The sequence below is a fragment of the Glycine soja genome, chromosome 9 (assembly GCF_004193775.1).
Source record: "Glycine soja cultivar W05 chromosome 9, ASM419377v2, whole genome shotgun sequence".
NCBI classification, from domain to species: Eukaryota; Viridiplantae; Streptophyta; class Magnoliopsida; order Fabales; family Fabaceae; genus Glycine; species Glycine soja.
This window is the reverse complement of record NC_041010.1, coordinates 17847427-17869656: the sequence shown is the minus strand read 5'-3', so window position 1 is coordinate 17869656 and position 22230 is coordinate 17847427. Positions and strand designations below refer to the sequence as shown.

The 22230-nt window shown below is 33.2% G+C and overlaps 1 protein-coding gene and 1 pseudogene across 3 annotated transcripts; both read left to right on the top strand.

Moving 5' to 3' along the window:
• Positions 1 to 481: 481 nt before the first annotated feature.
• On the top strand, positions 482 to 5413 carry LOC114367239 (annotated as a pseudogene).
• A 3087-nt stretch (positions 5414 to 8500) lies between these two features.
• On the top strand, positions 8501 to 21968 carry LOC114367884 (probable sugar phosphate/phosphate translocator At1g06470). 3 transcript variants are annotated; one of them, XM_028325124.1, is made up of 13 exons: positions 8501 to 8715; positions 9266 to 10096; positions 10208 to 10377; positions 15948 to 16033; positions 16190 to 16239; positions 16667 to 16734; positions 17729 to 17829; positions 18042 to 18054; positions 18902 to 19086; positions 19287 to 19373; positions 20194 to 20288; positions 21107 to 21256; positions 21642 to 21968. In XM_028325124.1, exons 2-12 carry the CDS (start codon positions 9570 to 9572, stop codon positions 21222 to 21224), a joined length of 1500 nt encoding a protein of 499 aa, XP_028180925.1. In that variant the 5' UTR covers positions 8501 to 8715; positions 9266 to 9569; the 3' UTR covers positions 21225 to 21256; positions 21642 to 21968. The 3 variants fall into 3 exon arrangements, with proteins under 3 accessions (XP_028180925.1, XP_028180924.1, XP_028180923.1); XM_028325123.1 differs by having other exon boundaries at positions 21565 to 21968; XM_028325122.1 differs by having other exon boundaries at positions 8503 to 8715; positions 21649 to 21968.
• The last annotated feature ends 262 nt before the right edge of the window (positions 21969 to 22230 follow it).

Here is a 22230-nt window from a genome sequence, read left to right as displayed (position 1 = left end):
TGTTTCTAATAACTTATCATCTTAAGAAATATGGCATTCTTTACTTTACAAATTGAATCAATAAAATACAAACCATGGAAGGAATTGAATTAGGTCATATAATTTTAAAACATGAAAATTCTTCAATAAATAATTGTAAAGATCATACAATTCAAATAATTTCTAACCTTAAGAAATGGTATAGCGATAACAATTAACCAGTTGACTGGAGCGTGTGTGTAAAAATGTAAAATTAAAGTTTTCCATTTATTTCTCATTGCAAGACTAAACAATATTTTACAATATCATACCTCTTCACATGAATATTAAAATTTATCATGTCCAATCTTTATGAGATCTTGTCAAATGAGAAATTTAAAGTTTTCCATTTATTCCTCATTGCCTTGCATACACAACACGCAAGGAAACGGAAATCAAAATTCAACATATTTGAGGGGAAGCATAGAAAATTGAAAAATATAGTATTTCAATTGAGGAAAAAAACGATTAATCATGTGGAAAATTTGTTTGGTTGACCATAGAAAAAACACTTTGCAAAATTACATGATTAATGGTTTTTTTCCCTCTTTTTGAAAACCGCACTCTCCAGTCTCCCCCTCCCTCAATTTTCTTTGAATTCAAATACTATATTTTTCCCCTCAAATATGTTGAATTTCCCAGGAATCTTATTTTTTTAAAACGGATACCAAATATGGGGATTTGATTCCCAACCCAAGATTCCCGGGAAACTCAAAACTTCCCCCCTACAAAACTTCTGTATGAGTTAAAATGTAAAAGTGTTTTTTAGTTTTTTTTTTTTCCAATTAACTTTGTTGTTTGTATCACTAATGCATAATTTGTGTTTATTTGTTGGATTAAATTACAGGGACTCAATGGGAACCGAATTTGAAACAATAGAGGCAAGAATTACATCTATGCTTCCCCAGCTCCAATCTGAGTGTGGCATCCTACAGAGAATGGTGTACAAGAATAAGAACCAGCACCGGCGCAGCTCCTATTTCCAGCGTCTTTTGAAGGTTCACTATTACATGTTACACATTACAGTTTCACAAATGAATCAATTACAAATTGCTTAATGTTTTCACAAAGTTTTTTTCTTAATGTTTCACAGTTTTTTTTTCCTTTGTAGCATACAAATTTTAGTCGTGATTGCATTTGTGTGGAAAGTTGAATGGAACATGTGCATTTACATTTGAGTTTTCATGTATGTAATGTGTATTTATGTCTCTTTGGGTTTTGGTTGTGTTGTATTGGAATTTGTAGGTTAGGAGGGATTTAAGACTTCTGCAATCGGCAAACATGGAGGAGCTTGTATCATCATGTCTCCTTGTTATCAAAGGAGATAGACCAAAACAGAAGCTTCATCTTTTAGGGAGATAGGTCTATATTATTTCTAACAATTATTTTACTTGATGTTTCCCAATTCATGTACAAAGAATTGAGTCAGCTATAAAATTATGATAGCTCATAGGTAGTATGATTGAATGTTTAAAATATGTTGTGTTTATCGTGCTGATATTTCAAGCAGTTCCTCTCTAACCACATTCAAAATTAGTATGACTGTTCCTTAATGACCAAATACGGAGGGGAAAGGGGCGGGGAGGGGAGGGGGCACTAGTATGCCTCAGGTGCTTAGCACACTGACAGTTTGACATGAGAAATTTTTTTTTCAATATGTTGAATTTTGTTTTCCTTTTCCTTGCATGTTGCAATGAGAAATGAATGGAAAACTTTAAATTTCTCATTTGACAAGATCTCATAAAAATTGGACATGACAAATTTTAATATTCATGTGAAGAGGTATGTTACTGTAAAATATTATTTAGTCCTGCAATTTGTGCATGTATGATTTAAAAAATGTGTGGATATGATAATGGATGTGGCAACATTATTTTTGAAAAAAAATATTACAGTCCTGGAAGTGATGGCTTACTTTCTCTTGCATAACCAAGCATCTCATGGCCATACTTCATTTTTTAATTTCTTTTTGGTTTTTGAAATAATTTCATGATGAAATTTCCCCTTCAGCATATGATGATATCATAATTTATAAGTCCTGTCTTGTCGATGATGATAATGTTTTACATACCGTTTTTTTACAGCTTAAAAAGGAGAAAATGTGATGGTGATAGTGATAAACATAATTTTATGGAGCGTCTGTTAGGAGCTGCACGCTTACTAGCTGAGGTAAAATTGCAGATAAATATTGTTGTTGCTCTAAATTCTAATTGTTTTCCTTACTCTGTACAATAAGATCAGTGTGTTTATACTGTGGTAGCTCATTAGCTGTCCTCTTTCCATGTATACAGTATAACTTAATGGGGATTTCACACAAATTGTTTGACACTAATGGAAATCATTTTTCCTTTTGCATCATAATAGATTTAATTTTGGATTGTTTATTTTTATGGAACCTGTTCTCCTATTTCAATTTATGTTCTGTTTTCTTATGCAGATGGTTGAACCTATACTGAAGGCTGCTTTGTATCCTTCTGCTACTTGTATTGTGTGATTTGTATTTTAATGCTTTGCTCATTTATTCTATATAATCATAGTTTACTTAATTGACCATACTCTGATCATGGCATTATGCTTATAGAATCTTTTTCATTTATTTCATACAATGAATACCAGTTGGTACTTGGTGTTACCAAATAATATAACATGTTCCATAATATGATTGTAGTGTTCCTTTTCATTTGCTTTGCTTTTTTCCCCTGTAACTTCAATGCTATTTGTAAAACATAAGGAGTTTACTTGCATATACTAATTCTATATAATAAAGCATGTCTGTTCACTCTCTTGGTTTGATCTAGATCTTCATTGAAACATGGACTTCTTAGTTCATACTTGCCGATGTTGATGTCATCTTCCCATTCCCTTCATACAACCGTAGATTATGTTGATTTTGAAATTCTACATTTCTGAAAGTTGATTTCCAATTATGATTGGTTATACTTTGGAGAAGTAGAATACACAAACCCTTGAATGTTTGTTATCATCATTAATGCCAGTAGTACTAGTGACCTTTAGTATTTTTCTTGAAGTTTTATGATAATCTGTTAAAATTGCAACTTAAAAGTTTTTTCCTTGACTATTTAATAGTGAGGTATCTGTGTTGTTTGCTCAATCTTTTTTATGGGATTTTCTCTGACAATCATGGCTTTGCTTGCACGTCTTCGAGTTCTGGTTCAACAAGTAAGTTTCCCAAGTTTATGTATTGTATTTAATCTAGGTTTTATCATTTTTTAAGTTGGAATTTATTTAATGTGGATTGTGGAACACTGAGGCAGAGGTTATTTTTAAATTAGCTAGAAAGTAAAAGTGATATTATTAGATTCAAATTAGATAATGTAAAATGAAGATTATTCCTCTATGTGATCATGAATTGATCTGACAGCTCTATTGATTTAGTTAATTTGAACTTTTTTCTTTCTCCTTGTGCAGATACTGCTTGATGTTGTTTCATTGTTCAACATGGTTTCTTCCCTCTCTATAACGAAGCAATCAATAAAAATAACTCATAATGGAATTGAGGTTAGTTTGTACCACCAAATTCTCCAATGTATACATATTTGTGCGTAGACATGGATATGAATCCAAAATGATATTCTGCACCCTAATATATTCTTTCCCTGTTTTTTCTGATATATACTACTGATGTAGGTTTTTAGAGATTTCTACCCTGTTAGTGATGATTTTGTTACATTAGAGTGTGTTTGGAAATCAGACAAGTTCATATTACTTGAGAGGAAGCATAAAATGAATGATGAAAGTCAAGTTGAGGACTCTGGTGGAAATGTTTCTGTCCAAACATCAGATGTTAATTATAATAGTATTGAGTCTTTTCTCGGGGGTAAGAACCATGAATGATGTGTTTTGTTTCTGTTGTTACATATTATCAAGTCTTCTTTATTTTACTATTTGTATTAGTTCAGTTTATGGCAATTTAACTGCCTTATAACAACGTCCTTCTAGTTCTTATGGTGTTTGAAATAATTTTCTTTTTCATATTACTATATTTCTGAACTCAACAATTTTAGATAAGTATTGAACTTGATCACTTGAGGGCGAGCCCTGGTGCAGCGGTAAAGTTGTGCCTTGGTGACTTGTTGGTCATGGGTTCGAATCCGGAAACAGCCTCTTTGCATATGCAAGGGTAAGGCTGCGTACAATATCCCTCCCCCATACCTTCGCATAGCGAAGAGCCTCTGGGCAATGGGGTACGAAGTTTTTATTGAACTTGATCACTTGCTGATATGACTTATATTCAATAGCTTCTCTTGTTCTGTTGAGTGAGTACAATTGGGAGTCGATATTCTGTTCCTTTAGTTATTATTAAGCATTGGTCTTGATTGAATTGATCTTGTCATCCAAGAAAAACAATGGCAGAAATTATTATAAGGGATCTCATGAATCATGATGAATAATATCATTGAGAATTTGGTTTTAACCATACCCAATGGCATTGCATTATCCATGTGACCGACCATACCTGTTGGGATAAGACTAGTGTTGTTGTTGTTTAATTGACTTTGTCATCTTTTGTTTGTTATACTTTGATTTCTAGAGTTCTTTTTAATTAGGCTTAAAAATTGGCATCTCGATGGTTCACAGTTTTTGCAAATGATTTGCATGCATGAAATTGAATACAAACCTAATAAATAAAAGAATTACTTTTCTCTCAACTTTATTGGTGGCATCACCATTGTATATCCAAAGTTAACTTTTATCTTGTTGGTGCCATTAATTTTAACCAAGGCTTGGCAAATTGTGTTGTGTAGATGATCAGCTTGTCCCTGAGAGAGTAGAAGCAGATGTTGCTGCAAAAGAAGATCCTAATCATATTGATGATATGAATACTGATTTGTTGACTGGCTCATCACAAATTGATGACAAGGAAACTAGGTATAGTGATCAAGACACCACAAAAGCCTTCATCAACGAATCTTCACAAGAGGCTGGTTTGCATGCATCATCAAGGTCTTCTGCCAATGATAAACTTCAATCTTGTCCAAAGAAGGTCGCATTTGTCTCAATCAAGAATCTTACATTAATGCGACACTAATCTTAGTCTGTTTGGTTGCTCGTTACTAACACTTGATCCATGTCTTGGCTGAAGCCATAATTTATAGGTTCTGCATATTATTTGGTGATTGATGCGAAAATTTGGCCAAAACTTGAAGTCACAAACGTGTGTTTGAAACACGGTACTAATGTCAAAACATACAACTTCACGGGAAATTGAAGTGGCAAACAAAGGATGACATGGGGGCCAAACAAAGGCTAATTTTAAACATAACTTGGTATACTTATTGTTTTGATTTCTTAGCAAGTCTTTTTAGAATACTCTTTGGTATGTATAAGTCATATTTTATAATTAAAATTAAAAATACAAAACATTTTTCTTAAATTTGGCTCCACTTTTTGGTCATATGTATGCATCTTGATTGTCATTGAAGTCTCATGCCACCAAATCTGTGAACTAACAAGGACTATGGTGGGGACTAAAATAATTGACCGTTTTAGAGATGCATGTTTTTATTAATAAATAAGGTTTTGTTTTTACTTTTGAGGACCAAAATATCCAACCGATGCACATGTAAGGATTATATTAATAATTTCTTCATTTATAACTAATTTTGTTGGTATAACTTTTTAAAATAAATTATTTAAAAGTATTCAATATATTCCTCATCAAATTTATTCGTATATAATACTCCATTTTAAAATAAGTGACATGCTGATACCAAATTAGAATTTCATATTAAATAATGTTAAGGTAATTCAGTTTTCAACAAAACATTATGTTTTTATTTCAAATAAACAGTTAATATCATCTCTCAGGTTTTATCAAATTACATAAATTTCTCCTTTTAAAAAATATATATTAGACCGACACTACTTATACATTATACTAATCCTACTTAATTCTTTAAAAAGTTTTGCCCAGAAGAGAGGTTGTTGTAAATGTTAAAAAGAAGAGAGGCTGTTGTAAATGCTAAAAAGAAAATAAAATTTATGTAATTTTATGAAATTTCATGAATGATTTGTGAAATTTATTAATTTTTTCCAACAATCAACAATTTTTTTAAAAAAATATTGTTTTGCACATTAAATTATTTTTTATTTACATGATTTATTTTAGAATATAAGAATTAAAAAGTTTTACAACTTAATTGTTTCACATGAATAAGTGGTTTTGAATATTAGTATAATATATTATTCTTTTCGTTTTTATCTATAAGACTTAATTATTTAGTGTTATTGAATTCGACTAAGAGCAATCAATCCAATTGATTGACATTTAAACTAGATACTTGATCAGATCAAATTTGTTATTGAATCACAAATGTATTTGAACTGATATGACCCAATTGGATTCTAACAAAACCGGTGACTCACAAGTCAATTGTAGACTAGTGCACACTTTCAAGCAATAAATTAAACACAACCACACATTCATTTAAAATAAATAAAAACAATCACATATCCATTTATAAATTTTAAAATTTATAAACCAATAATATATTTATGACAATGTTTAGGATGAACCAATATCTTAGGTGGTCCACCATTCATCATTTTTAAGAGTCCTTAGATTAATTTAAGACTCACATTCTTATTATATACTTTTCATACCATAATTTATTTTGTTTAGTCTCTCTCCCTCTTGGGCAACTCTTCCATTGTTACCCACCAACCCCCCTTCAGTCCCCTATCTCCTTTCTTCCCCAAATCCCTTCTCCATCTCAACAAATAAGAAATTTAAACATAACAAGAAACCTAGATTTGTATTAACACACAACACATTAAAAACTCATATCTAAAATTCAAGCTCAACACAACATAAATTCAAATCATGGAATTGGTTACGAAAGAAATGACGCACAACATGACAAAAATCCATATCTGAATTAATACACAACAAACAAACACTGATTGAACCAGAAACATTCAAAGTGTTCAAATCTAAATCATACACTTCTAAAAATTGAAATACTCCAAGCGAGGGGGTAGGCAAAGTAGATTCATAGTCGCATGCAAGTTAAAGCACGGCGACAACCTTGTAGATGGCATGCACGATGCCATTGTCTTTGGTTGCAAATCTCACAAATTGCCATGTGATGATGAAATGGTTGTTGTCATTAGGTGGAAGCGGGGGCGGCGCAACAATCTTTTTGGGTCGATGATGAAAAATAAAGCAACAGAAAAGAAAAGAGACATTTACTCATTATGATTGAGGATAACTGATGAATGTAATTATTATCATTATTAAATTGAATAATAATAATAATAATAATAACAATAATAATAATAATAATAATAATATAAGAGTGAATGTTATTGTTGTTTGTGGTTTTAAATTCATTTTTTCTTCATTTACTTATTGATTTTTATTTTTTTAAATGAAAAAAATAGTGACTATTTTTTGTCGCTACTATGTTAACTTAATTATTTTAAAATTTAAAACATTAACATTTCTAACAAAAATTTGAAAAAAGGATCAAAATGGTAAATTTCAAAAACATAAAAGGAAAAGAATGAAACTTTTAATACATAATGTACTAAAACGAAATAACTGTAAAATATAATGGATCAAAAGTAATATTAAACCAATTATATATATTAAATACAACATAATATTAATAAATATAACAATATAATATCATATATAGCTTTTTTAATAATGTCACATTATGTACATAAATATAAATATATTAAAGATAAATAAATTATATATATTATACCAGATCATGGGAGTTAATTAGTAATTTATTAGGTTGATCTTTAATCTAATTGTCCAGTATCCTGATCGAGGTAATAATCGGTCTGAGTTTGATAATTATATAACTACTTAATTCATGAAGATTAAAATAAGTAATTTATTAAGTTGATAACAATAAAATTATCTTAAATTATAATTTTTTTAAAAAGTATTTTTGTCATTAATACTCATTTTTCTTCAACATATTTTCTTTTCTATTAATTTGAGATATTTATTGAATCTTATAAAAAAACAAATAAATCTTATTTCAATATTAATCTTATCAATAAAAGAGAAGAAGTATAATTATATTAAACACTTAAAAAAACTATTAACATATTTGTGGTTATTTTATTTGATTCGAGTATAATTGTCATTCACGAATACATTAATAAATTATTATTTTAATCTCTAAAATTATGAGCACTGTTATTGTAATTTTTGAAATTAGAAAAATATGTCAAATAAATTTCTAAAGTTATAATAAAAAACACTATAATTCCATTAATTACTCCCAAAACAGTCAACACACACCTGAAAATCTTGACAACCAATTTTGTCCCTTCCACCGACTGAATTGTCGAAACCACTTTGTCCAAATTGAATACAAAGTTTTTACTTCAAATAAAAGAAAAGGTGGATGCAAAGCTTTCATTTTATTTTATTTTATTTTTTGTGTGATACAAAAGCTCAAAATCTATAAAAACATTAGTTATGTGGCAAGCAAATATGAAATAATCCAAAATAAAAAGATTAATATATAATTAGTGGGCAATAAATCGATAATCATCAAGAGGTTGGTGACTCTGGTGTGGTGAAGACAATAACCTTCAAACCAATTCCTCAAAACGCCTAAAGCATCTTCTTCCATCAAAACCAAGCTTCAGATCCAAAGCGTTCAAATTCAGATCTGTTTCGTTCTCTCTCTCTCAATCAATCATCCCCAGGTTAGTTCCATGCTTCGTGAAAATTAAAATTAAATGTTATTATCAAATTTTCATGATGGGTATGATCAAAAGCCCGTGTTTGATCTCAAAGGTTCCATTTTTATGGAGTTTCTTCGTGTTTGACTTGTACGAGGTAAATTTAGCTCAAATGGGTGTTTATATCTCTCACCTTTTATCAAAGTAATGATCTTTTTATTCAGCTTCATGTTTGGTGACTATGAACTGATTTTGGGTCGGTTGAAAAATGGCAGTGCAGAACAACCCACAATTTGTATTTGCCCTTTTTTTGTCTTGAAAAGGAAAGTTTTGATTAAATTCTTAGTATTTTTAATTATGATTGCAGTTTGGGGCTTACCTTGGTTATAAGTAGTTGAGGGGTTTGTAGCATTTTGAGTCAATTTCAAATTCAATCTAAATTTTGAAGAGTTGTGTTTTTCTCTATGCTTTCTCAGTAGTTTGTATTGTAATATGGTTTTGTTTGAATTTAATTATGAATTATGGGTAGATTTAGGCATCTGCTATGAAATTCTGACTTGTAGTAAGTGTACAGGTGAAGTTCTAGTCTTCAGTTCAATCCAAGCCTAACTATAGAGTAGCTATCTAAGAGCTTTGGAGCTGGTTCTTCTTTTGGACTGAAATAAAGATTACCTGTTTTTGTATACTGAGTATTGGTTGGTCCGCACGTGATGATTCAATTATAGAAGCAGGTCCTGTGCCTGATCAGTGGTCAATGTACTAGCTGTGTTATGCACTGAAGTGTACTTATGTTGTTGGATTTGGTGACAAGTGATGATATTAAACATAAGTTGGATGGAAGAGTATATACATGGATATAGCTTGATATACAATAGGAGATGGTACAGAGTGAATTGGATTCAGAGAATATTGATTTCACAGTGATTGATGATGTTGGTAGTGAAAGCCTAGGTCCTGGCATTCGTAGAGAACTTTCATTTTCACGTTGGTGTGATGATGATGGAAGGATTCATTTAGATCAGCAATTAGGTAATGAAGATGTTAGTGTAGAAGACGACTCTGATTTTGAGTTACCGTTTCCTGAAAAGAATGAGCCGCAGGGCAGATCTTTAGATAGAGAGAGATTCTTTCACCAAAAGTTTCAGCATAGGAGTATGCAAATGAATGGTATTGGTACCATGGATGATGATTCTGTTCATCGGAGAGGTAATGGATCTGAAAAGTATGTGTCTTTTGACATTGAGGACAAGTCTGAAAGAGGAACGAACAGTCTTGATTCCTACATTTCTGTGGGTGGTGATGGGTCATTGGGAAAAATCTCCCAGAATCCTATTCATGCAGCAAATATATTGAAGACATTGATTTTGATACTTATGTGGTACACTTCCAGTCTATTTTTGACCCTGTAAGTTCCTTGTTTTACCCTGTTTGTCATTGCTGGTGTATTTATCCTGTTTAGTGTTTGTGATGCAAATCCTTTTTTCCTTTATTTCTTATTCTGAACTGTTTTGAACAGGTATAATAAAAGTCTATTGGGAGATCATATGGGAAAGTTCCCAGCTCCCTTTTTAATGAATACTATCCACTTTACAATGCAAGCTGTTTTATCAAAATTTATCACCTGGTTTTGGTCTCACAAGTTTGAGGCTAATGTTGTCATTTCATGGAGGGATTACTTTTTGAGAGGTAAATTTTCAATTCCTCAATCTCATTCTTGCTATCATAGGTTTTAAATCTGCCCACCACTTTATTATGTGGATTAGATGTGCAATGCTGTAATTTCTTAATGCATTTTGGGTAATAATTTTTCTTATAACTTAATGACTGTTATCCATGCAGAATGGCATCAGTTGTATTTGCACTCTGCTAGTTCTGATTTAAAATAATTTGTAATTCTTTGTGGTGGTAATTCTTCTGAAAATAAGAATTGTTTTTTCTACTCAAATATCAAGATACTAATAGTACTGTTGGCCAAACATGTAACATTTATGTGGCTTGGAATGCCGATAAAAATTTTTTTGGCTTGGAATAAAGACTGAGTCAAGCATACTCGGCTCTCATGTATGTAGGTTTAGTGACTGCTTATGTGGTGAGACAAATTAGCTCAACTTATCACACCATTTGCTTGGTTGATTACATGATGAGAGTAGAAAAATATTGAAATTTGGCAAATCAATCCTTTCTTTTTATTAGTTTCATTTAGAAGACTGGAACATATATAGCACTATTGTTATTTATATTGCTAAGTATCTTTTGCAATAATCTTATCTCTACCTCATTCTTTATGAAAAACATCTTTTCCCAAATTATGCATCACTACAAGAAGAAATCTGAATGATGCTGTCCCATTCCATGAGATGGGGAATACCTATGTTTGTCAGGAAAACTGGGAATGCAGAATGGAGATTGCATATCATGCCTCATTCCTTAGAACCAGCAATGGGGAATAAAACCCATTCCTCCCTAGCGAGGTGGGATTGGGATTCTATTCCTCATAAAATAAAATTTGATTTTTCTGTTCCCTACATATCTTCAATTGATTTTACAAAATGATAACTATTACCTGTTATATTTAACCCACTTAAATCCATGATAAATATAGTGTGCTATCACTAAAATATTTAAAAAGAAGAGGCAATATGATAAATTTTAATGTCTTTATTTTACCTATATTTCAAATGAAAATTTACACATTTTAATTTTTTTTCTCTTCCCTATATTTTTTGTTATCGGGTTATATAAAAATCTAAACTTGAACATTAATCAAAAAAATATTCATTCATGTTATACTTATAAGATTCAAGGGAGTGTTGGAAAAGCCTCCTAAACTGTGGTTATCCCTAGATAGAGGGGGTATGTTGAAAGTTCCATGTGCTGGGTAGCTATGGGCAAAAAGGGACATGTTGAAGTCCCACATCAACTAAAGATACAACAACAACAACGCCTTATCCCACTAGGTGGGGTCGGCTACATGGATCAACTTCCGCCATAATGTTCTATCAAGTACCATACTTCTATCCAAATCATTAAGTTCGAGATCCTTTTTGATAACCTCTCTTATAGTCTTTTTGGGTCTTCCTCTGCCTCGAATTGTTTGCCTTCTCTCCATCTGGTCTACTCTCCTCACTACAGAGTCTACCGGTCTTCTCTCTACATGCCCAAACCACCTAAGTCTATTTTCCACCATCTTCTCTACAATAGACGCTACTCCAACCCTCTCTCTAATAGCTTCGTTTCTAATTTTATCCTGTTGAGTCTTACCACACATCTACCGCAACATCCTCATCTCCGCTACACCTACTTTATTCTCATGTTGGCTCTTGACCGCCCAACATTCTGTTCCGTACAAAATCGTCGGTCTTACCGCAGTCCGATAAAACTTTCCCTTTAGCTTGATCGGTACCTTTGCATCACATAACACCCCCGATGCTTTTCTCCATTTCATCCATCCTGCTTGAATGCGATGATTCACATCCCCTTCAATTTCTCCATCATCCTGTATTACAGACCCAAGATATTTAAACCGTGTGACTTGAGGGATAATATGGTCTCCTATTTTCACCTCTGAGTTAGAAACCCTCCTTCTTTTGTTGAACTTACATTCCATATACTCCGATTTGCTTCTGCTTAGGCGAAAACCATGTGTTTCTAGAGCTCATCTCCAAGTTTCCAACCTCTCATTCAACTCCTCCCTCGACTCTCCAAGGAGGACTATGTCATCTGCAAAAAGCATGCATCTCGGCGCTATCTCTTGGATTTGTTCCGTGAGGACATCCAAAATTAAGGTAAAAAGGTAGGGGCTAAGGGTTGACCCTTGATGCAAACCAATTGTGATGGGAAAATCGTCTGACTCTCCACCCTGTGTCCTAACACTAGTCGATACCCTATCATACATATCTTGGATAGCTCGAATATATGCAACCCTAACCCCTTTCTTCTCTAGAGCTTTCCACAAAATCTCTCTAGGCACTCTATCATACGCTTTCTCCAAGTCAATAAAAATCAAGTGCAAGTCTTGTTGGTCCATGCGACATTGCTCCATCACCCGCCGTAATAAATAGATCGTTTCCATGGTCGACCTTCCCGGCATGAAACCAAATTGATTCTCAGTAACTTGAGTCTCCTTTCTTAATCTCCGTTCGATCACTCTTTCCCATAATTTCATGGTATGACTCATGAGCTTGATTCCCCTATAATTTGCACAATTTTGTATATCCCCCTTGTTCTTATAGATTGGCACTAACGTGCTTCTCCTCCATTCCTCCGGCATGCGTTTTGACCTCATAATTTCATTAAAGAGTTTGGTGAGCCACTCAAGACCTCTATCTCCAAGAGTTTTCCACACTTCAATAGGTATGTTGTCTGGCCCCACCGCCTTACCGTTACTCATTCTTTTCAACGCTTCCTTTACTTCCTGTTTCTGAATCCGACGATAGTACTTATAGTTCCGGTCCTCTTCTCTTGTGTCTAGACTGCTAGAGTCATATCCATATCCATCATTAAATAAGTTGTGGAAATACGCCTTCCACCTTTCCTTGATATCTTTTTCATGCACTAAGACTTTGCCTTCTTCATCCTTAACACACTTTACTTGATCCAAATCTCTAGTCTTCCTCTCTCTACCCTTAGCAAGCCTATATATAGATCTTTCTCCGTCCCTGGTTCCTAGAGCTTGGTATAGTCCGTCAAAAGCTTGGGCTCTTGCTTCACTCACCGCCTTTTTGGTTTCATTTCTAGCTATCTTATAGTTATCCCAAGTTTCAGAATTTCTACACCTAGACCACTCCTTGAAACACTCCTTTTTTACTCTAACTTTGCTCTGAACACTTTCATTCCACCACCACGATTCTTTACCCCTAGGTCCAAAACTTCTAGATTCACCCAACGTCTCTTTAGCCACTTTAATAATCTCTTGGGACATCTTGTTCCACATATCATTTGCACTTCCTTGTGATTGTCCACACCATCCCTCCCATATCTTTTGTTGGAAAATTCCTTGTTTCTCACCCTTCAAGTGCCACCATTTGATCCTTGGTGCTACCATAGGACTTCTTCTCTTTGCCCTATCTCTAATTCTTAAATCCATGACCAAAACTCTATGTTGGGTAGCCAAGCTCTCTCCCGGGATAACTTTACAGTTCAAGCAATACTTCCTATCAGACTTCCTGATAAGGAAGAAATCTATCTGAGAACATGTCCCTCCACTTTTGTAAGTGATAAGATGTTCCGCTCTTTTCTTAAACCATGTATTGGCTATAGAAAGATCCAAAGCCTCCGAAAACTCCAAGATGGATTTACCCTCCCCATTCATCTCCCCTAGGCCAAAACCCCCATGCACCCCCTCAAAACCTCTAGCCACGCTACCTACATGTCCATTGAGATCCCCTCCTAGGAAAACTTTCTCTCCTTGGGGTATATCCTGAAGTACCCCTTCTAGATCCTCCCAAAATTTTACCTTAAAGTGTTCTGCTAACCCAACCTGAGGTGCGTACCCACTAATAACATTAAAGGTGTCCTGTCCCACTACCAATTTTAAGGCTATGATACGATCTCCTACTCTTCTTACATCCACGACATCCTTCTTCCACTCCTTGTCCACAATAATCCCTACCCCATTTCTTAATCTGATTTTTCCCGTATACCACAGCTTAAATCCCGAGTTGTCTAATTCTTTCGCTTTTTCACCTGTCCACTTAGTTTCTTGTAGGCACATAAAATTGATCTTCCTCCTCACCATAACATCCACTATTTCCATAGATTTTCCAGTAAATGTGCCTATATTCCATGTACCAAAGCGAATTCTCCTGTCATGAACTAGCTTCTTTACCCACACCCGTTCACGAAAATGTGGGAACCCTTGCTTACTTTTCACTACATCCAGGCGGCGATGCAGCGGCCCTTGCTCTTTTGACACTGTACTCGAGCCATACAGCGCGTTGCTTTCGGGCAACGGCCTAGCATTCACATTATTACGTAATTGATCCATGTCATAGAGATTCGACAAAGTTTTACGTTGGCCGTCGAAAGCCTAACACAACCCTCTCCTTTTATCCGGGCTTGGGACCGGCTAAGAATAGCAAAGCTAACCTAGGCAGGATTACATCAACTAAAGATAGTGTCGAGATAAATTATATTAGTGGGGAGTAATCCGTACCTTATAAGTCAGTTTTGTAGGGTTGAGTTAAACTCATAACTCACTTTTTGACAGGGAGAAAGTGAACGTTTTTTTTTTTAATTTTGTTATGAGAGACATTTTTGTGATTTAGTTGAACTTTAATTTTATGCCACATTAATTCCCTCAACCAAGCAAAAAAATCTCCAAACTGGAGAATGGAGATTAGCAATTGATCATTTCATTCCATTCCATCGTTATTCCATTCTCATCTATCTAGTGCATGTTTGGATTTAAGTTTGCAAAAGTATCCCAATTCTTGATTCTCCAAAACTGAGCTTGCAGGAAAAATTTTACTCTCATACATACTTTTGAGGAGTAACCAAACATGGTCTTATTGACATCTCCAACACCTTTTAATACAATAGTCTTGATGTCTGACAGAAAAATAGTCTTAATACAATAGTCTCCAACACCTTTGTGGAACTATTCCATACTTCTTTTTATCAATATGGAAGCTCACCTATGTTCCAGCAAGAAACAACAATAACCTTCACATTTGGCTTGGCTAAAATCCAAATTCTGAGGGATATTATTCAACATGAGGTCTTTTTAAGTAATTTCCTAGTGGAAACTCACCTATGTTCCAGTTTTGAATAATTGCCTAATCATCAATTCTTGTTATTTGCTGATTTTAGTATCTGCTTTTTTCATCGAAATGCACAAATTTGCTAGCGATATGAAATGATTTAACAACTCCCAGGATGATTGAATGTTCCATTTTTTCTGTTATTCTTTATTCTACAACAACCTTCACATTTGGCTTGACTAAAAACCAAATTCTGAGGGATATTATTCACCATGTGATCTTTTTTAGTAATTTCCTAGTGGAAACTCACCTATGTTCCAGTTTTGAATGATTGCCTAATCATCAATTCTTGTTATTTTTTAGTATCTGTTTTTTCATTGGAATGCACAAATTTGCTAGCAATATGAAATGATTTAACAACTCCCAGGATGATTGGATGTTCCATTTTTTCTGTTATTCTTTCCTTGAAGCACAGTTTCTTTTGCAGATTTTTCACCACTTATTACATTAACTTCTATATCAACTAATGCCACAGATGGACTTTGCCTTTAACAGTTGTACCAACTGCTTTTGGAACTGCAATGGATGTTAACTTGAGCAATGTATCTCTAGTTTTCATCTCTGTCACATTTGCTACAATGGTTTGTGATTGCTCCTCTTTTCATGTAGAATGAGTGATATATTAATTTAATTATATTTTCTTTTGTATTGTTTGTTAGATTCGGATTCTACATTTTCCCTTGTTTTAGTGGAAGTAACTATTCCTCTTCTTATTTACCTTTCCTTTTCTCTTGCAGTGTAAATCTGCTGCTCCAATTTTTCTCCTTCTGTTTGCTTTTGCTTTCAGGTGCGTTCCCATTTTGTCTTTGTAACCACTCTGGTTATGGAGATAAATGTTAAACTTAATTTAAGCAGCTAAATCAATAACATACTTTGTAGGTGCTTTGCTTTAATGAAAGCACTCTTTTAATTTTGAAGTCTTGCATAACCTGGAATGCGTTAGGAATTGTAATCACTAATCATTATATTCAGCAATAGTTATTCGTTCTGTAAGCAGGTAGAATTCTTTTGGAATTGTCATGCTAACAATTATTTCAATTAAGATTTCTGTATTTTCTAATTTCCTTTATATTTTTTCGTGCTGCTGTCTCTTTTTTTTCCCCTCAAATGATTGCGTGTATGGTTATGCATCCTGTAGATTAAGATAAATTTTGTGCTCATATATATCCATTTCTACCTGTTTTCTGACATTTGATTGTAAATTTGGTTGGAAGGTTGGAGACACCAAGTGTTAAACTATTAGGCATCATCTTAATCATCTCTGTTGGCATATTATTAACAGGTATTATATCTTCCTTCACTTCTAATGTAGTAATATGAAAAATATCCCCCTATTATTAAAGTTTTAAGAGATAAAGGGAAGGATATTGGGTTAAAAGCCCAAGAGAGCCAGAACAAACTGGGAAAGGATATTAGGAAGGAGGGGTGGCTCCAAAGTAACTGCCTGTACACATGGAGTAGGGAGGTTGGATTTAGATTTAGAATACATTCTGTCGTGGGAGGTGGGAGGAAGGTACACAAAAGAAACGATGAGATGATTGAGAGGTTAAGAAAGAATTTAGTGGTAAGATTTGGGAGGAAAGAGATCCATTGAAGAACCTGTCTGTGTTTTCTTTCTTACATTTCTGGTATCATATATGCTATTTTAATATTCATTGATTTTCACTTAAGAATTCAGAGAACCTGAGCCACTTTGGTTTTCCTACAAGCTCAATGATTAAGTATAGAGCAGGGGCACCTTCCAAGAATAAGCAGGATCACTATCATGGATGTTTCCATCTTTGCTTGTCTCATTGAATATATTTCTGATTTTTTTGGTGTGAAAGATTTTACTTCAAGTCCAAAATGAAGTAGCATCCAGACAGAAGTTAGGAAAAATATTTTAGTCTAACAAGTTAGTTTGGAGTGTTTTTTTTTTGGTGTATTAATTTGAAGGTTAATTAACTAAAATGTTGCCAGAATTTTAAACAGCCAATAGGTTCTTCATATTTTTGTTGGAATTCTCTATCACTTAAAAGTATTGCTTTTTTCCATTATTGTTTTGGAACAGTGATAAAAAAATTTATGAGTTGAAAGATTCTCAATTTATATTGTTTGTTACTGTTAGCATCCCCCCGGTCTCCTCCAAATGAATCTTTTTTTTATGAACCTCCAAATGAATATTGATGTTTAATCTTCTACCGAAACTTATCAAACTGCATTTTGCAAGATTTAGAAATTTATACCACATTTAGAATTCAAACCTTCCAGTTTTAATTTTATTTGGTGTACTGCAGTTGCAAAAGAGACAGAGTTTGACTTTTGGGGATTTGTACTTGTTATGCTTGCTGCTGTTATGTCTGGGTTTCGTTGGTGTATGACTCAGATCCTTTTGCAGGTATTGTATTTTCATTTTCATTTCTGTGTATATTTGATATCTACATGTCTCTGAGTCTATGTACACAACACAGACACACACAAACACATTCATGCTCTTATTTTTACTGCTTTTGTTGACCATACATTCTGATACATTGCTTCATTTTGTTGGGTTTTGGAACCTGATTTGCATTCTCGCCATTTGTGTTGAACTGAAAACCAAATTGAAAGAAAGAAGCCTATGGTATGTGCCCTGCATAACTTCATGTCAATAATTTGTTGAAAATATTAATCTTGTTAAATTATATGATATTTTGGGGGTGAACGATTCCACCTGTTTATCAATTTTTTATCGGCTATGTATTCTTTCTGCCCTTTCTGAACACTTATTCATTTCTATGACCAAATAGTATAGAATAGCAGGTTCAGAAAATGGCACATTATGCCTAGTATTTGTTTTTTCTTTGCCTAGAGATGTCACTTATAAGTTTTGCAAATATATTTTAAAGCTACTGCCGTTTAGACCAGATCGATTGACTTACCTTAATAAACTTGAAAGCTGAATTACATTGCAATCAGTACGTTTTTCCATTCTGGAAACTTACATTTAAGCACAGGGTTATTGATTATGAAGCTCCAGGAGAAATTAATACATGCAGTTAATAAATAGAAAATAACATATGGAATTGTTGATTTAACTAATCAAGAAATTGATCTATTTCCTTTGATAAAAGAATTTAATAAAAGGGAAGACCGATACAGGAGGATCAGGAATCCTCCTTACACAGCCCCCAAATCAAGGATAAAAGGAAAAGACCAGAATCAGCTCAAGAGAGCACAGAGCACTCATAGCACTTGATGTGGGCCATGAAATTCTAAAATTATAGTGTGTGATTATTTATTTGAAGACTTAGTGAGGCTAACATTTTATATTGACATATTCCAGTCCAGTGTTTCCCGCTTTCTAAATTCTCACTCCATCTAGCATTGAATCTTTTTCTTTTTTGGCCCAAGTTTACTTTCCAGTCAGAAATTTGTAAGTGCTGTTATATTTTAGTAAAAAAATTATATGCTTTTTCAAATGATTTCAGGTCTGAAAAATCCACTTGTCCTGATGAGTTATGTAACTCCAGTAATGGCAGCAGCAACTGCCCTTCTTTCTCTTGCATTAGATCCATGGGATGAATTCCGAGAAAACAAGTACTTTGATAATTCATTGCATATTACTCGAAGTTGCTTGCTGATGCTTCTTGGTGGCACACTTGCCTTTTTTATGGTAAGACTGTAGATTCCCTTTAGATTTATGCATACTCTTTTATCTCTCTTTCCATGCCTCCCAACACTCAAGGAGGAGTTTAACGTTTTTCTACTTGTTAGTTATTGTTTGACTTGTCGTGAACAGGCTTTTGTTTACAGTCATATTAGTTAACTTAAATCTTTCTTTGTACCAACATTTGGATCTTTATCTTCTTGCAGGTACTAACAGAGTATGTTCTGGTCTCAGTAACTAGTGCTGTCACAGTCACAATAGCTGGGGTCGTTAAGGAGGCTGTCACCATATTGGTATCAATTATGTTTTGGGATGATTTTCGTTTGTTGATATGGTTATCAAGAGCTTCTCCTTATTATTCGTTGAAGTATTTCTAGATTACGTAGTTCCCCTTCTGCGGTGTAATTGTATCAGGATTACATTCCTGCAGCCTATAGTTTCATTTACCAAGCTGACCTCACCTAGTCGTATAAGGCTTTTGTTGTTGTATGCTTTCATTTGCCAATAATATTTTCTTTACTATGATCCTTACTAAGCAAAACATTAACATTCATTTTATGAAAAAGGAGAAAAAAGGTATTAGCATTCATGGAACTGGTAGTTATTAGTTATAGGAAAAACAATTATACAAATTTGTCTCTTTTATAGTTTTATTGATATACTTGCTTCATGTAATGTCCATATAAAGAAACCTTAAAACAAAGAAATTTCATATTTTGGTTTGATCCTGATGTTAGGGTCCAGCTGTGATATTTCAGAATTAATTAGAGGTGTTAATTTTTTACACTTTAGTTGGTTGTTGTATTTAACTATCTTTAGTATTGAGATAGGATAATTTGCCAATTCTGTATTCCAGCAGAGTTTGACATGTTATTTAAACTTGAGCAATAACCAATTCTTGAGTTTCAGCATCAGCTCATATAATGAAACAGATATGTACTATTCTACATATATAATGCATTTTATTGAATAAATATATATATATATATATATATATATATATATATATATATATATATATATATATATATTAAAATTTTCTCACATCTGGGTTTGCTGGTTGTACATCTATTTGAATTTAATATATTCTTGGTTTATGTTGTTTATGTGTAGGTTGCAGTATTGTACTTTCATGATCAATTCACTTGGTTGAAAGGATGTGGCCTATTAACTATTATGGTTGGTGTCAGTTTGTTTAATTGGTACAAGTAAGTCATCAGAGGACATATATTTCAAGCAACAATATCTATTTTGTCACCATTCTTTTCTCTACTTTTAATTTATTCTCTAATAAACAAAATTTTTGTGCTATTTTTTTAGCTGCTCTCATGGGATTTTCTGGCTTTTAAACTTTCAGCCACTCTGAGGGGGGATAATTGAATAATCATTATATTCTATATTCCTAATTCCAAAACCCCTTCAGATGCTATCTTCTGCGGTGTATATAACTAGATACTGAGGCTTAGGGCTTAAGGAAGGGAAATTTTTATTGCCTGCTATCTGTACTTGATTTGCTTGTACTTGCACATATAAGAAGTTCAATGCCACTTCATATGCTGAGCACTAGAGTTGTCATTTATGTCTTTGCATGCTAATGGCTATTATTGAATCTTACTCTGCAGTTTCTTTTTATTTCATATGCCAAATATTTTAATTAATATTTCAACTTTAATTGAAAAAATAAATAAAATGGTTTCTCTTATTTATTACTTTTTGTTTCTTCATTAAAAGAACTCGTGTCATTCGTCATACTCTAATATATTTCTTTATCAGAAAAACATAAGAAAAATAATTAAACCACTTTTTTATATGCCCAAGTTTAAAACAAGTAAAACAATGGAATTACAAGTTTTTCAATCTAATAATATAGCATACTAGCTCAAATTACATGCTACTATGTAATCCTATACGCATACTATCTAGTTTACCAAAGCCAAACTGGTGTTTCTCTCAGACCTAGTAATATTTCCTATCAGTTTAATGCTAGTCATTGAATGTGTTTGTTATTTTTTTGAAAAACATTCAGATACCTTAAGCTTCAGAAGGGACATGCTGGTGGCAGTGATGTGGAAGAGCATTCAAGAGATTCTGCAGCTAAATATGTAATTCTTGAGGAGATGGATGAACAAGAAGATGGCATCTGAAACCATTATGCACCAAATAGTTCAAAGCCAAAGTAAGCCTTTTCTCAGATGCCAGTTAAATGTCACAAATCATTGTCTAATCTTTTATACATTCACAAATGCGTGTATTGTCGCTCCCATACTATAGTATTCAACTATTCATCCTGAAGCACCAGATGCTACATGTTATCATGGATGAAAATGATGTCTGGAATCATGCAAATTGAACTTTCAATCATAACAAATTTCCTATTTTTGCATTTATAAGGAATTTGGAAATGCATCATTTACTTATGAAGCATAAATTCTATTTTGTGGCTGAAATGTTAATATATGTAAAGTCTTTATGAGTACATTCCAGATGCTGCATTGTTGTCCTTAATTGGATTACAATTCTCAGTTAATTCACTGAAGCCTGCTTTCTTGAATTATATGCATATTGAAGCAATGATCTCTAAAGACCTCTGGGAACAAAATAATCTTCCAGCAACATGCAGTTGGCCTTCGCCATCTCATCTTTTTGAGAAACACCTGTTTATGTACCCTGTTGGAATTGTGGTGTCAAAGTTCTTTTGAAGTTTCTTAGAGTGAACAAATTTTTGAGATATAATGCACTCCTGCGATCAACATCACTTATATTCTGTAAAATTATGTACTCAAACAGTTAAGAGATTTTGGCATTTTTTGGAGTTGACAAGTATATGTTGCAGATCACTACAGGTTGTAATAGATAATTTTTTCTCATTTTTGCTTTTCTTTATCATATTTCCAGTATTTTTCTAGTATATACCAAATGCAGTTCCTAATTTCTTACCAAAACAAATTGGTAGTGGCTATTCAACAATCTTTTCTGGAATTTGAATTTCATTTTTATGATGGAAAAGCAACTTTTAACACCAACCAGACTTCTATATCTATGACCGCATCTACATGTAGTTTGCTTATAGGCTGTCAATAACCTATAGAACCTCTAGAAATACAAGTTGAAAGTAAAAGAAGAGGCATTAATTAGCATTGTTGAAAGTAT

Coding starts and splice junctions, on each gene's coding strand:
- LOC114367884 (XM_028325124.1), top strand. CDS start 9,570: ATGGTACAGAGTGAATTGGATTCAGAGAATATTGATTTCACAGTGATT. Junction 19,087..19,286: donor GCACACTTGCCTTTTTTATG/GTAAGACTGTAG, acceptor ATCTTCTTGCAG/GTACTAACAGAGTATGTTCT. Junction 19,374..20,193: donor AGGAGGCTGTCACCATATTG/GTATCAATTATG, acceptor GTTTATGTGTAG/GTTGCAGTATTGTACTTTCA.